The 21,961-nt window shown below is 43.2% G+C and overlaps 1 protein-coding gene across 1 annotated transcript in view; it reads left to right on the top strand.

The window, feature by feature from the left end:
• The window catches only part of cacna2d3a (calcium channel, voltage-dependent, alpha 2/delta subunit 3a), a 1,196,772-nt gene that overhangs the window by 817,894 nt on the left and 356,917 nt on the right, over positions 1–21,961 (top strand). Inside the window, exons 14-15 of the mRNA XM_086001643.1 lie at positions 19,738–19,809; positions 20,249–20,329. Coding sequence (XP_085857769.1) covers positions 19,738–19,809; positions 20,249–20,329 — 153 coding nt within the window. The remainder of the gene's footprint in view (positions 1–19,737; positions 19,810–20,248; positions 20,330–21,961) is intronic.

The raw sequence follows: 21,961 nt of genomic DNA, 5'->3' as shown, positions 1-21,961 counted from the left end.
TTACTTAGAAATATATCACTGTCCTTCATTGTTTCTGGGTCAATATTCTGGAACTCCCTCCCTAACAGCACTGTGGGAGTACCTTCACCACACGCACTGCAGCGGTTCAAGAAGGCACCTCATCACCTCCTTCTCAAGGGCAATTAGGGATGGGCAATAAATGCTAGCCTTGCCAGCGATGCCCACATCCCGTGAATGTGTTTAATAAAAAAAAATGCGGGCGGTGGGCGAGGTAGGGACATTGGATCCAGGAGGTAAGTATAAAGGCACTTACCTCCTGGATCCAGCAATCCCTGTCTTGCTGTAACTGCCCGGTTTCATGACTGGTGTGGAACCCGTCCTCATGCAGTTAAAAACAAAATGGAGGTTAAAAAAGAGACGGCCAGCCTCATTATAATATTTAAATTGACGTTCCAACCCCGGGGAGAGGGTTGATCGCCCGCCCCCCATCCAGCTTTCCGTCCGGCCTCCGTTAAAACCGGAAATGTGCAGGTTGGAGGCGGGTTCAGGTTGGCAACCCCATATTTAACTGCCTCCATGCTCCAAACCCACCCCCCCCCCCATTTTTTAGGTTAAAATTCCCCCCATAATTAGAAAGATTAAAATATTTATTCCAACATTGCATTGAAGATGTTGGTGGAGAAATTGAACTTTGGCAAGAATGCAAAGCGAGCGGTAGTGGGTCGGTACGTCCCGTGTTGCACCCCCGCCATTCATTTCACCTCCATTAGTTCTTGACATTATAAGAAACTATGGTGGAGAAAGTTGCCGAAGCTCCATGTGTTAGTTTGTGCTGGCCTGAAGCTCGAGCCAAATTTAGCTTTAAGCCTCATTTAAATGGTGCCAGCGAGCTGTGCCTGCCAAATAGGCATGCCCCATTACAGCTTGCAGTCAGGATGGGTGGGAAATTGGCCGCCTGCACCAGGGTGGAGGCAATATCAGGGAGGGCCTCAAATGGGCCAGGAGTTTTTTTATGTTCCAAGTGGAGAACCCCAGCTTTTCCTGGACGCACAAAAATAAAAATCTAACATTTCCTGGGCCTTTTTTTGAGCCATTTCCAGCAATCCCTTTAATGACTGCTGGTTAGGCCGCTCAGTGCCTGGTACAACTAGGCAGAGCATGCACAGTATGCGCTCTGCCCATTTGTACATGAATTTTGAAATCAGGGTCCTCCGTCTTGCCTGCGAACCAATCTTGGAGTGGGGGCCTCCAACAGGTGTTAGGCCCATTGCCTGTTTCAGGCATTGTAAAGGCGGGCGACGCACTTCCAGCTGGAAACATGTGTACGCTTCTTGCCCGTCTTCTCGGGTCCTTAGTAGTCCAAGTAGCACCCAAAAAAATGGGCGCTGTGCGCCCCAATTTCTAGGCCATTGAAACCACTCAGAGAAGACATCAAAATTTCCTGTTTTTTACACAACAGATTCAATAAAATAAACATCAAAAAAGTAATAAATTATAAACAGTACTTTTCAGAGTAGATAGCTGAATTCTTTAGAAGACTAGGGACGCAAAATTTTGCTCCTTTGCGCCTGGGGTTAGTGCCTCCGGGAGGGTGCTAAAAGGGGGTAAAAGGGCTTATCACCCGGGCGGGGGTGAGAAATTCGGCGGGGCACTACTGAGGCGCTAGCCGATAGTGCAGTGCCCCCCACCGGTAGGGCCCCGGGCTGCTGCGCCACCAGCGATTACGTCATCGTCGTGCGCCATGACCCCTTAGTGCCCCGCTGCGATCCCTTACTGCCCTGCAGCAGAAATTCGGCTGTGTCCCGTGAGGCTGCTGTGGGCAGTGTCAGCGCCAGCTTCGTGGGTTGTGAGCTGGGCCAACCTTCGCTCGCGGGGCGCTAATTAAAGGGAGGTGCATCCGTGACCCGCACCCCCATTTTATTTATTTTGGCCAACCTCCAGGTCAGCTTGGCGTGGTCCGTGGCCACCGTCGCACAGCCTGGCACACGACTCGGTGCAGCCACAGCACCACGCCGCCCTGGTGGGCTAGTGTGAGCCATCGGAGGCCCTGCAGAGCTCGAAGCGTTCCTCCCCTTTACGGAAGGGGAGGGGTGCTGAAACGCGCCAGTGCTATGTGAAGCGGCCGCATAGCACTCTGGCGCTGCCGCGCTTTGCGCCCCCGACACCGCCCCAAGAGGAAGTGGAGCGCCCGAGATAGCATCCGCTTCCTTGCCGGGGTGGTAAGCCAAATTTAGCGGCTGGGGCGGTCCTTCCGTGCCAGGCGATAAATCTCTGCCGATAATTCGGTCACCACCCCCAAACGAGGCCTAACCAAATTTCGCCCCCAATATGTTTCTTAAATCATAAACTGTAAATCAGGTTATTATTTACCATATTTTAAATGTTTTTTTAAAAATCCAGTGCAACTGATTCATATTTCATTAATATATATTCCGAATGTATTGTCTGATCTTCTAAACATCTAGTTGCAGTTCATGAATTATTATACCTGCTCAATGACCAAAAACATGCTTTGAGGCAATAATTTTGCGTAGCAGGCTCTGAAGATCCATTAAAAGATTATGTCCAGTTGGTAAGTGGACAAGACACTGTCATTAATTGTTGTCCTCTATTTTTTTTCTTGTGCTTCAGCTCCCGCAGGCTAAAAAGGTAACATTTTGATTCAGTTCCCGTTGATCTCATACATTAATTTATACAAGTGCCACTGCCGAATCAATACTGTTTGATTGTATCAGTGTAAACAAGTTACCTTGTTCAACTACATAAAGTCCAAACAACTGTACATATTTTTTCAAACTTTTTTCACCTTTTTAGGAAAACATTATTAAATTTGCTTTTAAAAATAACTTTAATACTTAAAATAATCTTTGAACTTATCTTCTAAGATTGATATAGCCTAACAAAAAAAACGAGTGCAATAATTAAGGCAGGAGTCACTTAATGCAGTTTGATATACATGCTTGTGTGTGTATATTTTTGTGTGTTTATATTTTAAAATGGGTCTTCTAAATGATCAAGGATACTAGAGACAATCTTACCATCAACTACAAGCACGGTATTTGGGTCACTGTAAAAAACTAAAGTTTAAGTGTGATATAAACATAAAAATCTTTTAACATGGGGGTCCAACCCTTCCTGTACCTATCATCCATAACATCTCAGTATGATACAGGAGTCTGCTTGTATCAATTTTCTTTAATGGGCCGGATATTCCAATGCCTACGGGTGGGTACGCGCTGTGTACACACCCGTAGGGACATCGGAAATGCCGGTTTCAGGCATGCACAGCGCATGTGCTGAAAACCGGCATTTCCGATCTGTCAAGAATCCTCTACACAGATCTGACGCTTGCCCTGGAGAAGGGCCTCTGCGGGCCGATAGTTCTGCTTTCTGCAGAACCTCCGCCCGCTGAAAACCCTTAGAAACCTTATGCCTGGTGTTGTGTCCGTGTGTTAATAGAGACACTGAAGGCAGGAGTTGGTTTCACAGGTGTTTACTGAACAAAGTCTGGAGGTGAACTAACTGATACAACACAATATACAGGCTTATACAGCACGGTGGCATAGTGGTTAGCACTGTTGCCTCACAGCGCCAGGGACCCGGGTTCGAATCTGGCCTCGGGTGACTGTCTGTGTGGAGTTTGCACATTCTCCCCGTGTTTGCGTGGGTTTCCTCCGGGTGCTCCGGTTTCCTCCCACAGTCCAAAGATGTGCAGGTTAGGATGATTGGCTATGATAAATTGACCCTTAGTGTCAGGGGGATTAAATATGTGGGGTTACGGGGATAGGGTGGGATATGTGTAGGAGTTACGGGGATCGGGTGGGATATGTGTCGGTGCAGGCTCGATGGGCCGAAATGGCCTCTATCTGCACTGTGGGGTTTCTGTGATTCTGTGAGTGGCCATTACCGGCATTACAGTACACAGGGGGCTCTTAAAGGCACATACACTACAATTCCTCCCCTTTTAGCCAACCAGTACATAATATTTTAAGTAATCATTAATTACATGTTACAAGAACAATAATCTACACATTGCTGCAGTTAATCAATTATAAGTCAGTCTCTCTGGAGGCTTCCTGACTCGGTCCGGATAACGCCTCGGTGGTGTAGCAGTTTCTGGTGGTGTAGTAGGTTCTTTTGGCAAGGCTGATTCGGCTTGAATGCCAGTGTCGGGTTCATCTGGTTCCAGTATCACCGGATCGGAGGTAGATACTATGGGTATCTCTACTTCATCAGTAGGCGTATAGAGTTGTGGTGTAGGTTGTCCCTTTTCGGATGACTCTATGATTTGGTCAGCATGGCGCCTTATTATGCTTTCTCCAATGTCCACGGTATACATCAGCGGTCCTAGTCGTGTGCAGATAGTTCCAGGCTGCCATTTCTCGGTACGGTAGTCCCGGGCCAAAACTTGTTGACCTATCTGGAAGGTTCTAGTTGGCCTTTCATTCATGCCTTGAAATTGCCGGTTCTCCACGTCCCTTCTGATGTTTGGCTTAATCAAATCCAGCCGGCATCTTAGGCTTCTATTGAAGAACATCATGGCGGGAGTTTGGTTTGTAACCATATGTGTTGCATTCCTGTATGCAAACAAGAAGTTATCCACCTTATGCTGAAGTTTTATGTCTTCATTACCCATGGCCTTTATGGCCTTCTTGAAGGTCTGGACAAACCTTTCAGCCAATCCATTGATGGCGGGATGGTATGGGGCGGACGTGTAGTGCTTAACCCCATTGTTTTTTAAGAACTTCCTGAATTCTTCGGACATAAATTGCGGTCCATTATCAGAACAGATCTGTTCAGGCAGCCCATTCCTGGCAAATATGGTCCTTAATACTGTGATGGTTTTTTCCGTGGTGGTGGAGGACATCTTTATTACCTCCGGCCACTTGGAGTGTGCATCAACCGCGATTAAGAACATTGAGTCCATAAATGGACCAGCAAAGTCGATGTGTACCCTTTGCCATGGAGATGAGGGCCACTCCCATGGATGTAGAGGGGCTTGTGGTGGAGCGTTTTGGACCTTCTGGCATCCTAGGCAGCTCTTGGTCATTTCTTCGATGTCTCCATCGATACCTGGCCACCATACAAACGCCCTGGCTAGGTTCTTCATTTTCACTCCACCCAGGTGCCCCTCGTGAAGCTCCTTTAGAACTTTATCCTGGAGTTTGGGTGGAATCACCACTCTGGATCCACACATCAAGGTTCCTCGGCACACTGACAGCTGTTCTCTTCTTTGCGAGAATGCTGGCAACAGTGGTTCGCCATGTGCTGGCCATCCCTTCACTGTTAAATCGTAGACTCGTGAGAGAGTCGGGTCATTTCTCGTTTCCCTTTCAATGGCAGAATTTGTTACTGGTAGACATTCGACTATGGTAGAGTGGAACATCTCCACTGGGTCTACGGTAGGTGCCTCTTCTACCGTTGGCAATGGTAGGCGCGATAAACCATCAGCATTCCCATGCTGTTTTGATCCTTTGTATTCTATGTTATATTGGTGTGCCCCTAGAAAAAGGGACCACCTCTGTAGCCTTTGCGCTGTCATAATGGGAACACCCTTTTTAGGGTTGAATATGGAGATGAGGGGTTGATGGTCAGTCAACAAGGTAAATTTTTGTCCGTGTAGGTAATGGTTGAATTTCTTCACTCCCCATACCAGGCTGAGTGCTTCCCTGTCGATTTGGGCATAGTTACGCTCAGCTGAGTTCAATGAGCGTGACGCAAAAGCTATCGGCCGTTCCGAGCCATCAGGGAATCTATGCGATAATACTGCTCCTACGCCGTAAGGGGATGCATCGCATGCCAGTCTGATCGGCAGTGATGGGTTGTAATGAGCCAAAACTTCCTTGGACGTGATTAAGTCTTTGCATTTATGGAAGGCACGTTTACAGTCTTCGCTCCATTTCCAAATTACTCCTGTTTGTAGCAGTTCATTAAGAGGGTGCAGAAGAGTTGATAAGTTCGGTAAAAATTTATGATAGTAATTTATTAATCCCAGGAACGACCTTAATTGTGAAACATTTTCAGGTGCTGGGGCTTTTATGACCGCTTCAATTTTTTCAGGTGACTTATGCAACCCTTCCTTATTAATTATGTGGCCGCAATATGATATTTGATTCTGGAAAAATTCGCACTTGGGGCGATTTGCTCATAGGCCCTGTTCTCTCAGCCTAGTGAGCACCTGCTCCAAATTGGCAAGGTGCTCGTTGTCATTTTCTCCTGTTACAAGGATGTCGCCTAGGTAGCATTGAGTCCCCGGAATCCCTTGGAGGACTTGCTCCATAGCTCTTTGCCAGATAGCTGGAGCTGATGCTACTCCGAAAACCAGTCGATTGTACTGGTACAGGCCTTTGTGTGTATTTATCGTGAGATACTTTTTAGAGGCCTCTTCAACCTCCATCTGTAGATATGCCTGTGCCAAGTCAATTTTGGTGAAACGTTTCCCTCCGGATAGTGAGGCGAAAATATCTTCTATCCTCGGAAGAGGATACTGTACCGTGTGAAGGACCAGGTTTACAGTCACCTTGAAGTCTCCACAGATGCGAATTTTTCTCTGTTCTTCAGATTTATCAGTATTCAACGGTTTCTTCATGACCGGGACGATGGGAGTTGCCCACTCACTCCAATCTATCTTGGATAATACGCCTGCCTTTTCCAAATTCTCCAGCTCTGCCTCGACTGCTGGACGAATTGCGTATGGCACCGGCCTTGCCTTAAAAAACTTGGGAATTGCCGCATCTTCCACTTTTATTGAGGCGGTGATGCCTTTCAAGGTTCCTAGTTTCTCTTGAAACACTTCCTTGGCGTTGGCCAAGATGTCTTTTAATCGTTCAGGTATAACGTCATCATCATTTTTTTCCTTACTGGTCACCGTCAGTGCCTGAATGGAGTGCCAGTCTAAACGTATCTTCCTGATCCATTCACGTCCCAACAGCGGTGGACCACCATCTTGTAGAACGTATAAATACAACTTCCGTATTTCCTTGCCGTTGCATATAACAGGCACCCTTATTTTTCCTTTGGGGTATACTTTCTGTCCCGTATATGTTTTCAAGATAATGGATGTGTCTTTTAAAGGTATATGAGGAAATAGCCGCTCGTAATCCCGTCGATTTATGACGGTCAGAGCTGATCCTGTATCTAGCTCCATTTTAACTGGGGACCCTGCTATCGTGAGGGTAACCCAAATGGTCTGGTAATCTTCTTTGGCAATTACATTATGTAATTTGAGACAGCTTAGTCTCTTGTTTCCGGAGTCGCTATCGCTCTTCTGGTCTTCGGAGCTACTGTCCGTCATCATTTGTACCTTTCTGTACTTTTCTTTATTGATTTTTTTTCTCCTGTCCGTGGATTTTTTTTGTCCAGATCGGCATACCCGTGCAATGTGTCCAATCTTTCCGCATTGCCTGCATGCTTTGTCCTTGAACTAGCAGTCCCTCTGGTCATGGGTGGATCTGCCGCAGCGATAACATCTCTCGAAACCCTGTGTCATTTCATGGGTGCCGAAGTCCTGTGTCTTTTGCTGTATCTCTGCAGCTCCTCTTGCGGCTGCTTCATATGATACAGCCATACTGAAAGCCTTGTCCAGTGTCAAATCTTTCTCAGAAAGCAACCTTTTCTGTGTTCCTTCACTTAGGAGACCGCAGACGAATTTGTCTCGAAGATAATCTGCCAGTCCTGCCCCAAATTGGCAGTGCTTTGATAGCTTTCTTAATTCGGTGAGGTAATCAGCGTTACTTTCATTCTTGTGTTGATTCCTCTTGAAGAATTTGAATCGTTCCGCTATCAGCAGCAGTGTTGGGTTTAAGTGCTCCTGTAGGGTATCAACAATTTCCTTAAAATTCTTGTCCTTTGGTTTGGCTGGAGTGATTAAGTTTTGTAACAGCCCGTATGTCTTTGCGCCCATTAGATTTAGAGGTACTGACGCCTTTTTATCATTTTCTATTCCATTTGCGGTGCAATATACCTCCACTCTTTCCATATATGTGGTCCAATCCTCTATATCGTTATCAAAAGCATCAATATTGCCAGCCTTAGGCATCCTGGAAAAAAAATGGCGCTTCCCGTGCTTTTCTTTCTTTCCTGCAGAAAAGATATGGCGCTTCCCGCGCTTTCCCGCCGCTGCTGCCGATGACAACGCTGTTTTCCGCGTTTAAAAAAAAAAAAAAAAATTATTTGCAGGTGGAGACTTGTTCCCGCTGAACTCTCTCTGCTAGGTCCGAACGCCGACCTGCTTGCAGCGCCGGCCGTCTCCCGAGTGCTCCCCCCCCGTCTGTTACTGCTTGCCTCCGCCTTCGCTGTTTGGCCTCGCTGCAGAGCCAGCCGATGGAGCCCCAGCCCGCCGCCCAGGAAGGATTATTGCAGTACCTGCCACCAGCTCGGCTAGCTGGTGAAACCACAGCTTTTTTTTTTTCCTTGCTTTCCTTCGACTTTGGATGTCTGAGGTTTTGATGTCCTTGAGGTGCTGCTGAATTGCAGGTAAGTCCGTTTCCAATTCGTCGCCACTGTTGTGTCCGTGTGTTAATAGAGACACTGAAGGCATGAGTTGGTTTCACAGGTGTTTACTGAACAAAGTCTGGAGGTGAACTAACTGATACAACACAATATACAGGCTTATATAGCCCGAGTGGCCATTACCGGCATTACAGTACACAGAGGGCTCTTAAAGGCACATACACTACACCTGGTATGTTTTTTCACTCATTTATCATTGAAAAATACTTTAAAAAAAGGTAAGTTTATTTTTAACCCCGTAAAAAATTTAATTATTTTTTTCAAAAATTTAAATTTGTTTAAAATATTTAATTTATTGTAATTTTAACTAATTTTAAAAATGTGATTTTAAAATAAATTAATTAATGTTTTAAAGTGTTTTTGGGGTGATCCCCATTCATATATTTGACAGATCTATCTGTCAAGTGTATGAAGGGAGATTCTCTTCTTTGTTTGGCTCCACCTGGCCCACGTGATCCCAGGGACACTTGCGAACCGCATGGGCCTCTGGGATATGTGGGCCCTGCGCATTTGGAGTTGGAGAGGCCCAGCATCGGAACTATACGCACCTCAGGAGCCCTCGGGTAAGTGCGTAGATTTTTTCCAGATCGGAGGCCTCTGCACGCGGGAAGCCTCCGATCGGAAAATACGGCCCATTATCTATAGTACAGTTTCAGATGAATGATGCTTGTTACGCTTTCTGTTAAAAGTATTAAGATCCATAAAATCTCCTCTGAAGGAGGATTCAGACATATACATTTTACATATAGTCATCAATTTTCCTAGGCAGTAAACTCACTTTACTCCAAAGAATCATATTCATGGAGTAGATGATCAATCTTCATGTATGCATTATAAACTTTTGTCTCCAGGGGAAAATGCCCTCAGATAGGAGGATGGTTAATTTTTAAGAACAAGTATATAGTTCATTTCTTTTACTCAGATCACTAGGGCCACTAATCATTTATGAAAGTGGCCTTTTCTTGGTCGCGGCTGGTCTTGAGCCTCTCCATGAACTCTTAAGTTCCCCAGTTCTGTTGAAAACTTCATGCTACTTTTCAAGATAGTTGCAGAAATAAAATTCAGGAAATAGCATGATTGTGCTAAACCTATCTTGAGATTCCAAACGGGGATCATTGGTATTTAAATCAGAAACAAAGAAGTCATTTAGCAAAAGCAAAATACTGCGGATGCTGGAAATCTGGAATAAAAACAGAAAATGCTGGAAATACTCAGCCAGTCAGGCAGCATCTGTGGAGAGAGAAACAGAGTTAACGTTCGAATTGAAATCATTGGTGGTTTGAAGTGGTACTTCTTTGTGGACTGCTTCCCCTTTAAGAATAAAATAGAGAGCGTGAAGGCACTCTGCATTCCATTATATAGAATGCAACTCACGTTTCGGATGGTATTCCTTAATGGGGTGAGGTGGCATTTATTGCCAAGACTAGTTTCTTGCTTGCACCGAGACCATGCACTTCAATGGGCTTCCTTCTCTTGTGGCTTAAAAGTAGGGTTCTCTTTTTCTGGATTACAGACAGTAACATCTTAGCTGAAGTCTTTAAAATTGTGGGTAAAGTCCCCTGCAGAAGCACCAGCCTCAAACACTGCATTCAGCCACCTGGTTACAAACACAAAACGGCTGCCTGACCCATTCAGCTGTGGGCTGCGGCTGATCAGAAAGACCTAGAGGGAAGAAAAGAAAGGACAAGAGTTAGTATGGCACTGAGAGGCTGAACAGTAGGAGGCAACAGGCATCACAATACAGCTTGACCTGCGTTTTTTCATGAAGGAGTGCAGTAGTCTGAGATCCTGTTCAGAGAAGCCTCCGGTCTTGAAATCTCCTTTTCTGACAACTCCTGATTTCCAGCGCTGTTCATGATGTTGGCTTTCCTACCCCAGTCTTAATGTTTTCCCTTGTGTTGTGTGCCATTTAGTCCTGTGGGGAGAGAGAGAGAGGGCGAGAGTGAGTGAATGTCTCCTACAAAGGAGAGTGCAGATGTGTGGAGCCTCTGTTGTGCAAATTCAGATAGTGAGAAGAAGGAAATGAAATCAAGATGGAGGAGATGATGAATGGAAACCACGTGTCTGGGGTGTGAAATGAGGAAGGAGCCATGAGAGAAGTTGGTGATTGTGCAGATGCTTGCAAGTGAGAAGAGAATGCTGCTAGTGGCTGCTTTGAAGGGGGTAAGGAAGAAGTGAGTGTGTGCTTGTAATGAGAATGAACGGTGGGGATGGCCTTCTGCTACTTTTGTGGCATCATTCATGTGCTTCTTGCACTGCATCCAGGCCATGTGGGGATGCTCTGGGAGCTGACAATCTCAGCAATCTGTCAATGCCAGGTGCATTTGGTGTATAGGGATCCTCCTCCGGCTGGCTTGAAAGAGAACTTCTCTCCTTGCCCTGACCTCTTTCTGCATGGCCTCCAGGGAGGCTTCAGAGAACCTGGTGGCTTGCCTGCAATTCATGTTGAACCAGTTTCTTGCTTCACCATCCCTACAATGAAATCTTGCAGATAGGAATGCAACCTTGCTTAAAGAGGTGCATTTCTGCTTTAAGTAGGCCTCTGGCTGACCCGCTGGAAATTGTGCACAGTGGGCAGGTTTCCCGAATTGGGTGGGAAACCTATCCATGAGATTTTAAGGAGGCCTTGAGTTAAAATACTCTGGGCCTGTTGCCTGGGGCAGCAGGTGAGTTTGAATTCATCCTGCTACCCATCTGCCCAAAATTCACCTGGAATTAAAATCAGGGCCTTTTAATCTAAAAAAAAATGTTGCAACCAATAGCCAAATATTATAGTTAAATAAAAAATAGAACAAAGAATAGAGAGAACAGGATGAAAAAAGGAACAAGAAGAACATGAGCACAAGTAAAGTGTTCAATTTATTGTAGTTTTTATGTAAAATTATTTAGGTGTAGTTTTGTGTTAATATTACAGTAATATAACTATTCCTGATCTTAATATTTTATCAGTATTTTTCCAGCATCAAGGTGCAAAACTGGCCAATACAGGAAGACAGGAGTTTCCCTGAAGCTACCGGCAGTGTAAGGGTTTAACAAAAGTAGTTGTATTTCTGGTTTTGTTAACTGGTCTTGGTTTCGTAGAATGATTACATCACAGAAGGAGGCCATTCGGCCCATCGAGCCCATGCCGCTCTCTGCAAGAGCACTTCAGCTAGTCCTACTCCCCCGCCCTTTCCCCGTAGCCCTGCAAATTTTTATCCAATTCCCTTGTGAAAGCCACGATTGAATCTGCCTTCACCACCCTTTCAGGCAGTGCATTCCAGATCCTAACCACTCGCTGCATAAAAAAGTTTTTCCTCTTGTCGCCTTTGGTTCTTCTGCCAATCGCCTTAAATCTGTGTCCTCTAGTTCTCGACCCTTCCGCCAGTGGGAACAGTTTCTCTCTATCTACTCTGTCTAGACCCCTCATGATTTTGAACACCTCTTTCAAATCTCCTCTTGGCCTTCTCTGCTCTAAGGAGAACAACCCCAGCTTCTCCAGTCTATCCATGTAACTAAATTCCCTCGTCCCTGGAACCATTCTTGTAAATCTTTTCACAACCTGCCCTGCCACCTTCAACAATTTGTGCACATATACCCTCAGGTCTCTCTGTTCATACACCCCCTTTAGAATTGTACCCTTTAGTTTATATTGCCTCTCCTCATTCTTCCTACCGAAATGTATCACTTCACACTTTTCTGTGTGAAATTTCATTTTGATCTAAACCTTGTCACAACCCTAAGTTATCATGGCAATTTACGTACTAAAAATCAATTACTACAAAAGCTCCAATCACAGCAAAGTCAGGAAGTGGTACCTTCCACTCCAATGTGGGGTTTTTTTGTTCCTGGGATGTGGGCATCGCTGGCAAGGCCAGCATTTGTTGCCCATCTCTAGTTGCCCTTGAGAAGATGGTGGTGATCCATCTTCTTGAAACACTGCAATCCACGTGGAGAAGGTACTCCCAAAGTGCTGTTAGGTAGGGAGTTCCAGGAATTTGACCCAGTGACTATGAAGGAACGGCAATATATTTCCAAGTCAGGATGGTATGCAACTTGGAGGGGAACTTGGAGGTGACGGTGTTCCCATGTGCCTGCTGCCCTTGTCCTTCTAGGTGGTAGAGGTCGTGGGTTTGGGAGGTGCTGCCGAAGAAGCCTTGGTGAGTTGCTGCAGTGCATCTTGTAGATGGTACACACTGCAGCCACGGTACGCCCCTGGTGGAGGAAGTGAATATTTAAGGTGGTGGATGGGCTGCCAATCAAGTGGGTTCCTTTGTCCTAGATGGTGTCGAGCTTCTTAAGTGTCGTTGGAGCTGCACTCATCCAGGCAAGTGGAGAGTATTCCATCACACTCCTGACTTGTGCCTTGTAGATGGTGGAAAGGCTTTGGGGAGTCAGGAGGTGAGACACTTGGCACAGAATACCTAGCCTCTGACCTGCTCTTGTAGCCACAGTATTTATGTGGCTGGTCCAGTCCAGTTTAAGTTCCTGGAAAATGGTGACCCCCATAATGTTGGTGTTGGGGGATTCAGCGATGCCATTGAATGTCAAGGGGTGGTGGTTGTTGGAGATAGTCATTGCCTGGCACTTGTGTGGCATGAATGTTACTTGCCACTTATCAGTCCAAGCCTGAATGTCATCCAAGTCTTGCTGCATGCGGGCATAGACTGCTTCATTATCTGAGGAGTAAATGACTTCAAGATGATAAATGACGCAAGATCCTGCAAATCCATTGGCAGGATAGGTGCACCGTCGTCCGTGTTCTCGCTCAGGCCAACATCTCCAACTTCTAAGCTTTGACCACGCTCGATGGACGGGCCACATCGTCCGCATGCCTGATACGAGACTCCCAAAGCAAGTGCTCTACTCGGAGCTCCGACACGGCAAGAGAGCCCCAGGTGGGCAGAGGAAACACTTCAAGGACACCTTCAAAGCCTCCTTGAAAAAGTGCAACATCCCCAACGACACCTGGGAATCCCTGGCCCAAGATCGCACAAAGTGGAGGAGAAGCATCCGGGCAGGCGCCGAACACCTCGAGTCTCTTCGCCGGGAGCAAGCGGAAGCCAAGCGCAAACAGCGGAAGGAGCGCACGTCAACCCAAGCACCCCACCCACCCGCCCCTTCAGCCACCGTCTGCCCCACCTGTGACAGAGACTGTAGGTCCCGCATTGGACTCATCAGTCACCTGCAAACTCATTTTTAGTGTGGAAGCAAGTCATCCTTGGCTCTGAGGGACTGCCTAAGAGAGAGAAATGACTTCATACTATTTATGCTTGTTTCTTTGGGGCAGATTAGTTGTGTATTTGTATAAATATGAATTTGCAGCAAAGGTACAAAGATTATTAAAGAAAGTCCAGTAATCGTTGAAGATCTGTAATCTGTACGGTGTCTCTGTGATGTGGGCAAAGCTCTTTGCAAATGATTCCCCAGTTTGTCAATTCTGGCAGTGATAGTCATTTATCTGGGTGTCCAGTGTCTCAATGCCATCAGTCACAACATTCATTAGGGAACAATGTCCTGTGCTGTTCCCCCATTGCCTTGCAATTCCTTTGCAGATAGCCATGAAAATGCCATTTTGTTCAATGGTACCCTTCATTTCAGTAAATCCTTCCCAGAGGACTGTACTGATATTGGAAGTGCATTGTTGAACAATTTATGACAACTACTGCAGGCGGCACATGGTGGTCTGAAAAGATATGAAAACTGCCATCTGAAGGTAGGCCCAGTAAGATACCAATCCCCTGTTTATACGATTGGCAACTGATGTGGGCTTGCAGCCTGGCCAATTCTATCTTTGTTCTCTCTTGCTGGAAGAGCTGGAAGTCCCCGCCCCCACCCCCCCCCCCTCCCGCCACCACAACACCCCCCCCCCCCCACAACAGCAAGCTGCCTGTGCGCCCTCCTGAGTGCCAGCTTCTCGCCCAAAATATTTAGATAGGCACGTACATGAAAATGGTTTGGACCTCTCTGAAGCCGTCGGGCTGGCATAATGCACACCGAGGACCCCCCCCGCCACCCACCATGTGCACTGCACCAAGTAAAGGGCATTCAGCCTATTCATCTCCACTCATCAATTTTGTTCATGTTTGGGGCTTGTACTAGGTGGCAGTTTTCTTGCATAAGTTAAAAATTCTGTGTATGAAGTAGTTATCCTTAAAATATAGTTAGCTCATTGTTTCATTAATTCATAATTATGTCCCATTTTTCTTTTGCACTGGTTTGGCTGACATAAATTCTCCACATCCACTACAGCTATTTCCTTTATATAGTTTTAAAAATCTGTATAATATGTCTTCAGATCCCACCCATATATTTTGTACAAAATGATAATGATATCTAAATCGTCAGAGCATCTTGTTTCCCTACACAACTTAATGCCATCCACAAGCTTTAACATTCATGGGGAAGATTCCCTCTGACCACTGTGCGTTAGTGATATCATGAACATACCAGAAAGATTTTCAAGTGTTTCTATAGGGTACTGAATTTGGATGATCAGCCATGATCACATTGAATGGCGGAGCAGGCTCGAGGGGCCGAATGGCCTACTCCTGCTCCTATCTTCTATGTTTCTAAATGTCTTCTAAAAGCTCACATTCAGGAATTCACTACAAATAGCAATTAGAGGAAATTGTCCTGCTATGTTTATCATGTTGCATAGCAGCCAAAGGAAATCTTCCCACTACTTAGACTTTGCTGTTGAGATAAAATGTAATTATTAACAGCAAGGGGTCCAGAACCAACCACCAGAGCTCTCCACTGGTCATAACTGACCAATTAAAAGGATTTTTACTGATAAGTGCCCTCTTTTTGCTATCATTGTAATGTTGTGATGTAATCTGTTTTCTACTCTCTGAGTCTCTGTGAAGCAAAGTACTCTGTGTGTTGCTCATTTTCCTGATTTTTTTATTTCTGTCTTTATCTGCCATAGCTGTACCTCATTTATGCTATTTATATTGATATAAACACTGATGCATTTGAGAATAAGATGTTTCAGGAAAACACACCTTTATTATCCATTTGCATACATCAGTGCAGCTACCAAAATATTTTGACAGTTTTGTACACTGCAAAGACTGTGTTTGGGTATTAAAGGATCATCTGGGCATAGTGTATAGAGGGCAGGAAGGATCAGTCGCACAAATGGAACCACCACCACCTTTTTTTCTGTCCATTTAAATAAACAGAAATTGTTGGTATCAATAAATCTAAAGCGGTATGCCTTTTCAGATAGGTTACAGATAGAGGGGCAAGGCCATGGAGGGATTTGAAAACCAGGATGAGAATTTTAAAATCGAAGCGTTGCCGGACCGAGAGCCAATGTAGGTCAGCGAGCACAGGGGTGATGGGTGAACGGGATTTGGTGCGAGTTAGGATATGGGCAGCAGAGTTTTAGTTGAGCTCAAATTTATGGAGGGTGCAAGGTGGAAGGCCAGGCAGGAGAGCATTGGAACAGATTAAATCTGACAATTACATAACTCAAGATTGCTTAAATGTCTAGAATTATTTGTGAAATTCTAGTGAATAAAAAGTATATGTTGATGCAAATTCAATGCTCACTGAAGAGCACTGTCATAATGGCAGAGTGATTAATCAATGCAGTGATGTACAGGAAACTCTCTCTTAACCGGCACCTAAATAACCGGAAATCTCTGTTAACCGGCAAAATTCAGGAGTAGGTTCAGGTAAGTTTTACTTCATATTAGTGGCAGTTCCTGGATCTGTGGCTGTGTAACTGGGGTTCGTGCACTTGTTGCTAAGCAACAGGGATGCTTGGTCTGTGGCCGGAGCTCCTGCACATGTTGCTAGGCAACAGGGAAGCCTGGATTTGTTGCTGTGTAGGGAGCTCTCGTACCTTTTAAACTATACCTCTCTGTAATCCGGACTTTTTGATAAACCGGCACCACGCCGGTCCCGTTGGTGCCGGATAATAAAGAGTTTCCTGTATATTGTATTAAAACATCACCTCAATTTTACATACACTCCTTATGATGAGAATGGTGCATGGCTTTTCTGGCTTCTCTCTGTTCCTAAACAAGTACAAAAAAAGTGGTAGCCATCTTTTCAAGAAGACAATGGCCCTTTAAAACACACTGTGGCTTGATGAGTCTCCATTATGCAAGAGCTGGATATTCACTTTGCAGCGAAAACAATCCAGCCCATTAATGTAACCCATCTGGTACAGAATTTTCTATGCAGCTTTCAAGATAGGCATGTTGCCTTGAAATTATATTATTTCTTTATCTGCTGTACATTTTATAATATTTTACAGCAGAATTGGAGGAATTCATGGAATAGAGGGCAAGTAGGGATGGGCAATAAATGCCAGCCTTGCATGAATAAAAAAAAATTCCAATATTTTCTGGATAAACTGACTAATTGTAAATGTGTTAATTTTTACTTTTGATGCAAAATACTGCTAGTTTTCAAAGAATTGTCCTTAATATATGGAATATCCTTTGAAGCTCCCAAAATATGCAGATATTTTTTCATTATAACATTTAAAAAGAATCAGTCTCTAAGATTAAACACTGACTTGTTATAACTGTAATTATGCAATGTTACCAGAACAAAGTCCATTTTCTTTCTAAATCATATGATTTGTATCATTAAACTGAATATAAACATAATAATTGTACATTGGTAAGAAGAAAGAAAATGTTCTTAAATTTATGTAAACAGTACAGTTAAACAGACAGAATTATGTTATGCATTTTATTGTGATGCAAAAACACTTGTGCTACCTTCAAAGAGTTAAACTACAGTTTTCCACTTTCACTTTATAGCAGTGTAAACAGCTGATTTAAGGCTTTTACTTACTGATGCTGCTAATTTGCCAGTTTCCCTTTCACATAAATTGTTACCTGAGCAGGCCCAAGGGCTTGGACCATCTGCTCCATGTACTTACCAAATGTCCAGTTTCCAGTGAGTGTGGATTAAAATGCTGCATGTATTCTTTGATCCTGGCTACTGTTAGAAATTATGTATCATTTTATCAATTTACATATTGAACAATGAAACCTTATTTATTTCTAGTAAAATGCAGCAAGTTCATATCGGGTAATCAAAGGCACATTTACAACCTCTTTGCCCGCACACATTAGAGCTGCATGACATTTATCTGACAGATGTCACTAATTGTGAGGCACCAACTCTTGATTCTAGATTCAATCAAATATTTCCATTGGTTTCATTTGAATTCATTTTGCAGTTAATTCAATTAAGCTGTCATTGAAAATATGTATTTTCACACGATTTTCACTTAATTATTTGAATAATAATTGGACTATAAACTAGATTTCATAAAGCTACACGCTCCTGGAAATAAATTGTTTTATGTATGCAGTTTTTAACACTTAGAGTTTGCAAATTAGCCATTATTATTTTCTTTAAAATGTAAAACAGAAATTTTTATGAATTACATTTTCAATACCTATATCCAATAACAGCATGATGGAATACATACTGGTTATACTTGATTTTTCGTCAGTATTTAAACCACTAGCATTTCCACTTTTAGAAGTGCAGCTCCTGCTGGACGAGAATCAATTTGGTTTTCATCAGTCACTTTTTCCAAAATGACAATTAGCCTTACTTGATAACACACTGTCAATTTAAAAAGCTATACATACTATTTATGCTTTATTTGGCAGTCAGCTGAAAAGGAGCTATTGAGGTCCATACAGACTAAAACTGCTTCCGCTCATTTGACCAAAGCTTTCTAATTTTACAACTGCATAGTTTAAAATTGCTTTGCTTGGTAGGAGGCGAGCAGATTGATGGCTGCATGGTGCCTTTACTAGCTGGAATTTGAAATGATAGAATACGCGATTCCGGTAGATATAGACAACATTGATTATTTTTGTACGCTGAATATTCAAAGAAACAAAATACACTGAGTTGTTTATAAGATGGATTTATATAAACACTGTGGACTTTCCTGTTAAATATAGGTCAAATGTGGGTAGCAGCGCTAGTTTAACATATCAAAATTATTGACATTACACAAGATTTATTACGGCATAATAATTATGTAGAAATGCGTATGGAATCTGGGTTTAGTATTCAGTATTCTATAATAAGTGGATTATGATGTCAAAGGTACAATACTAGTTTCACGATTTTACTACAATTATGAGGAACCTTGTGTAAAACAGTAATTTGACATATACAGAAGGCAAAATATGTTCATCTGGTGAATGATTAGGATTATTTGATAACATTTGAAAACAGAAAGCATACCATCTTGAGACATGTAAAAATGCAAGTCGTTGGAATTTCTTTTTTCTGTTTTTTTTTCTCTTCATTCAGACCCTCTATCACAAGCACTGCATTATCAAATGCAGCATACTGCTTCGAATATGCCAGCTGAATTACAGTACCATCTAGCCATGGATCAGATTAGAATGTGCTAGTCTTTACTCATTTTTAAGTGTAACTTCTAAATGGAAAGCACCTGTGTTTAAAAAACCCTGCTGTTCTGTGACAGACATGGTTTATATTTGCTTCCTGCTGCACAAAAGGCTGCATTCGGTATCCTAGAAAGGCAACAGGAATTATCCTGACATTATTGGGGTTTTTACACTGTTTTAGGAATTTTGTTCTAAAAATGTCATTTTGTTATCTGTACCAATAATAATAGGTTATTTAATTAAACAGGCATTGTATTTAAATATTGACTAACTGAAAAGTGATTATTGCCCTTTTTCTGCCATTTTCTCCTTACTGCTTTGGTGCTATCTCCCATTTTGTCACCTGAATCCTTTATTGTATTGTCTCTGGTATAATCTTGAGCATTTTTGGAATTGGTATGACTACACTTAGAGGACATAGAATGGGTATCTACATCCAAGAATTAGTAGCACACAGTAGCCACCAAACAGTATGTTTCTTTGCCATTAAACTGAGTGACATCCTTACTGCTTCGATTGAAGCACATATTCAATATTAGATTATTTCTATTATTAAAAGAGACTAAACCAACAGTAAGTGGAAAAGAAGTAATGTAATTATCACATCACTTAAAACAATAATACTTCACAATTATGGTAATGTTCAGAATGAAATTAACCTCATGGCTGATAAAGCCTTCGCTTCACAGCTGGAACTGTGATAGAAATTAAACTTCAGCACATGGGAATTAATAATATTTCTGCAGTGTTCTGATCTGTTGAAAAAGGAAAATAATATTGAAAACTGCTACTTTGAAAGCAAGGCTAGTTTATGTTATTGGTCCTCTACAGTACAATCTCATGTTTTCTCCTAATTGTATTTTTCATTCTTTAGCTTGCTGCTGGTTCTGATCGAGTTCTGATGACTACTATAGCAATGCCAGTATTTAGCAAGAAAAATGAGACAGTGAGTATGCCTTGAATTTACTACATATATAAAACTCAGTTATTAATCTTATAACTAATTTGTAATTGACAATAAGTGCAGAAAATATTAGCCTAGTATTAAAGTTATTTTGGGGGAAGGAAGGCACAATGGTCAAATGTAATCTTTTAGTTTTTGTAATACTGTGGGAAAAATCAGGCTGTTTTCATATACATCCTGACATCAGCTCAGAATGGCATTGTAGGAGGCGGGAAGCAGGTCATCTGTAGCTGCCATGTGGCTTGTTGAGATGAGAAGGAGAAAAAAAGGGTGGGGAGGTTATTAGAGATTAAACAGGAAGTTCAATTAATTGAATTACAGTAATAAAAACATAAAATATTTATAAATTGTTGGCCATAGTTAAACAATGAGAGTCTTTCCATGGGAAGTAATTGGATGGATGGTTTTCGTATCTTGACAGCGTACACAAGGTATTCTTCTGGGTGTGGTCGGCACAGATGTTCCAGTAAAAGAACTTTTGAAGGTTATTCCAAAGTATAAGGTAAGCCCACATTTTTGACAATTATGTACAAGTTAGCTCTGTCACAAAGAAATTATAAACACATCGGGGTAGAATTTCCATGCGGGTTCCCCGATCTCCCGCCATAATTTCAGCAGAAACCCTGGCGAAACAGTGTAAGTGGCCATTTACAGTGTTTCTCTGGGATTTCTGATGATTGCCACCAAAGTTACAGCTGATGATTGGAAGAAATCTCACAGAAATTCCTGGTGATTTTATTTTGAAGTATTCTAACCATGCTACTCTGGAGACGTTTAACAAATGTCTTATGGTTATGTTATGTTATGGTTATGTTAATGCATTACAAGCCAAATGTATGTGGAATGTTTAAATGTCTTAATCTAAATGTACACTCTCGGGAGCCGCAAGCCTACATTTCGTTGTACTGCACTTGTGCACTAACAATGACAATAAAAGTTGATTTGATTTGATTTGATTTGATTTAAACGTTAATGTTAAAAATCCATGTGGGAAGGTAACAAATGTATTGCAGGTAAGCAACATTCAAAGGGATCTGGACCAATAGGCAAATGCGAATGAACAATAGATGCATTATAATGTAGGTAAATGTAAGGTAATGTATATCAAAACAGAAAACACAACAACAAATTATATTTATATAGTTGCTGCTGGAATCACACTGACCATCATTTTAACTGCTCACTGTAGTTTGGTGGCAGAAGCAGATGCCAGAAGCAGGCAGGGACCTCATCAATTTATCCCATAACATAATAAAATGCCAATTGGATTTTATCTCGGGCCTGACCATGGCTTTCCAGCCAAGTGAAGGAGGGCGAAGAAGCCCGCCAAGGTAAATCAAAATCTTTCCGTTGTGAGTCCAGGAGGAGCAGGGGTACTCCTCTGGACCCCACAAGGAAAGTCGCTGTTTCCCCTGCCCTGGAATCCTCTCCTTCACTCTCGCGAGACCCTCCCGAAACCCCCCTCCCCACGACTTACCTTCTTGCCAGCAAGCCTTCTTGCGGTGACGGCTGGTGGTCTCTGGTCGCCCGAGCTTCCGCTCCCACCCGTTGACAAGCTGTCTGTCACTTGCTAACTGTTTTGGGCGGGCAGTTGACGGGCAGTATGCAGATGAGGCCCAGGAGTTACAATACCCCAGGCCTGAAATCTGTGCCCGCGAGTATGTTTTGCACTCGCCCTGCCTCCGCCCACATAAAACCTGCTGGGAGCTAAAATTAACCCCTAAGTGCCCACTTGTGTTTGTGCTAGTAGAGTCAGCCCTACCCATAATTAACATTTGAAATTTAGATGATGCTGATTTGGTACGCCCTTGCAAATTTAAATGATTGCGAAGGAGGGCTGATTACCTATAGCACAGACTAATCCAGAAACTCTAACTGAAATTACATATTTCAAAATATAAAGTTCTGAATGCTCTGAAAATGTTTTGTTTCTTTAGGGTCAAGTGTGCTTTCTTTTCCAATCCTTTAAAAACTGAAATTGGATGGTTTAGTCTTCTTCTTAGGCAGTCCCTCAGAACCGAGGATGACTTGCTTCCACACTAAAAATGAGTTCTCAGGTGACTGATGTGTCCAATGCAGGACCTACAGTCCCTGTCACAGTTGGGTCAGACGGTGGTTGAAGTGGCGGGTGGGT

Source organism: Somniosus microcephalus, chromosome 11, assembly GCF_052327205.1.
Source record: "Somniosus microcephalus isolate GS21.2 chromosome 11, FLI_Smic_1.0, whole genome shotgun sequence".
NCBI lineage: Eukaryota > Metazoa > Chordata > Chondrichthyes > Squaliformes > Somniosidae > Somniosus > Somniosus microcephalus.
This window is presented reverse-complemented; position numbering and strand designations above follow the sequence as displayed.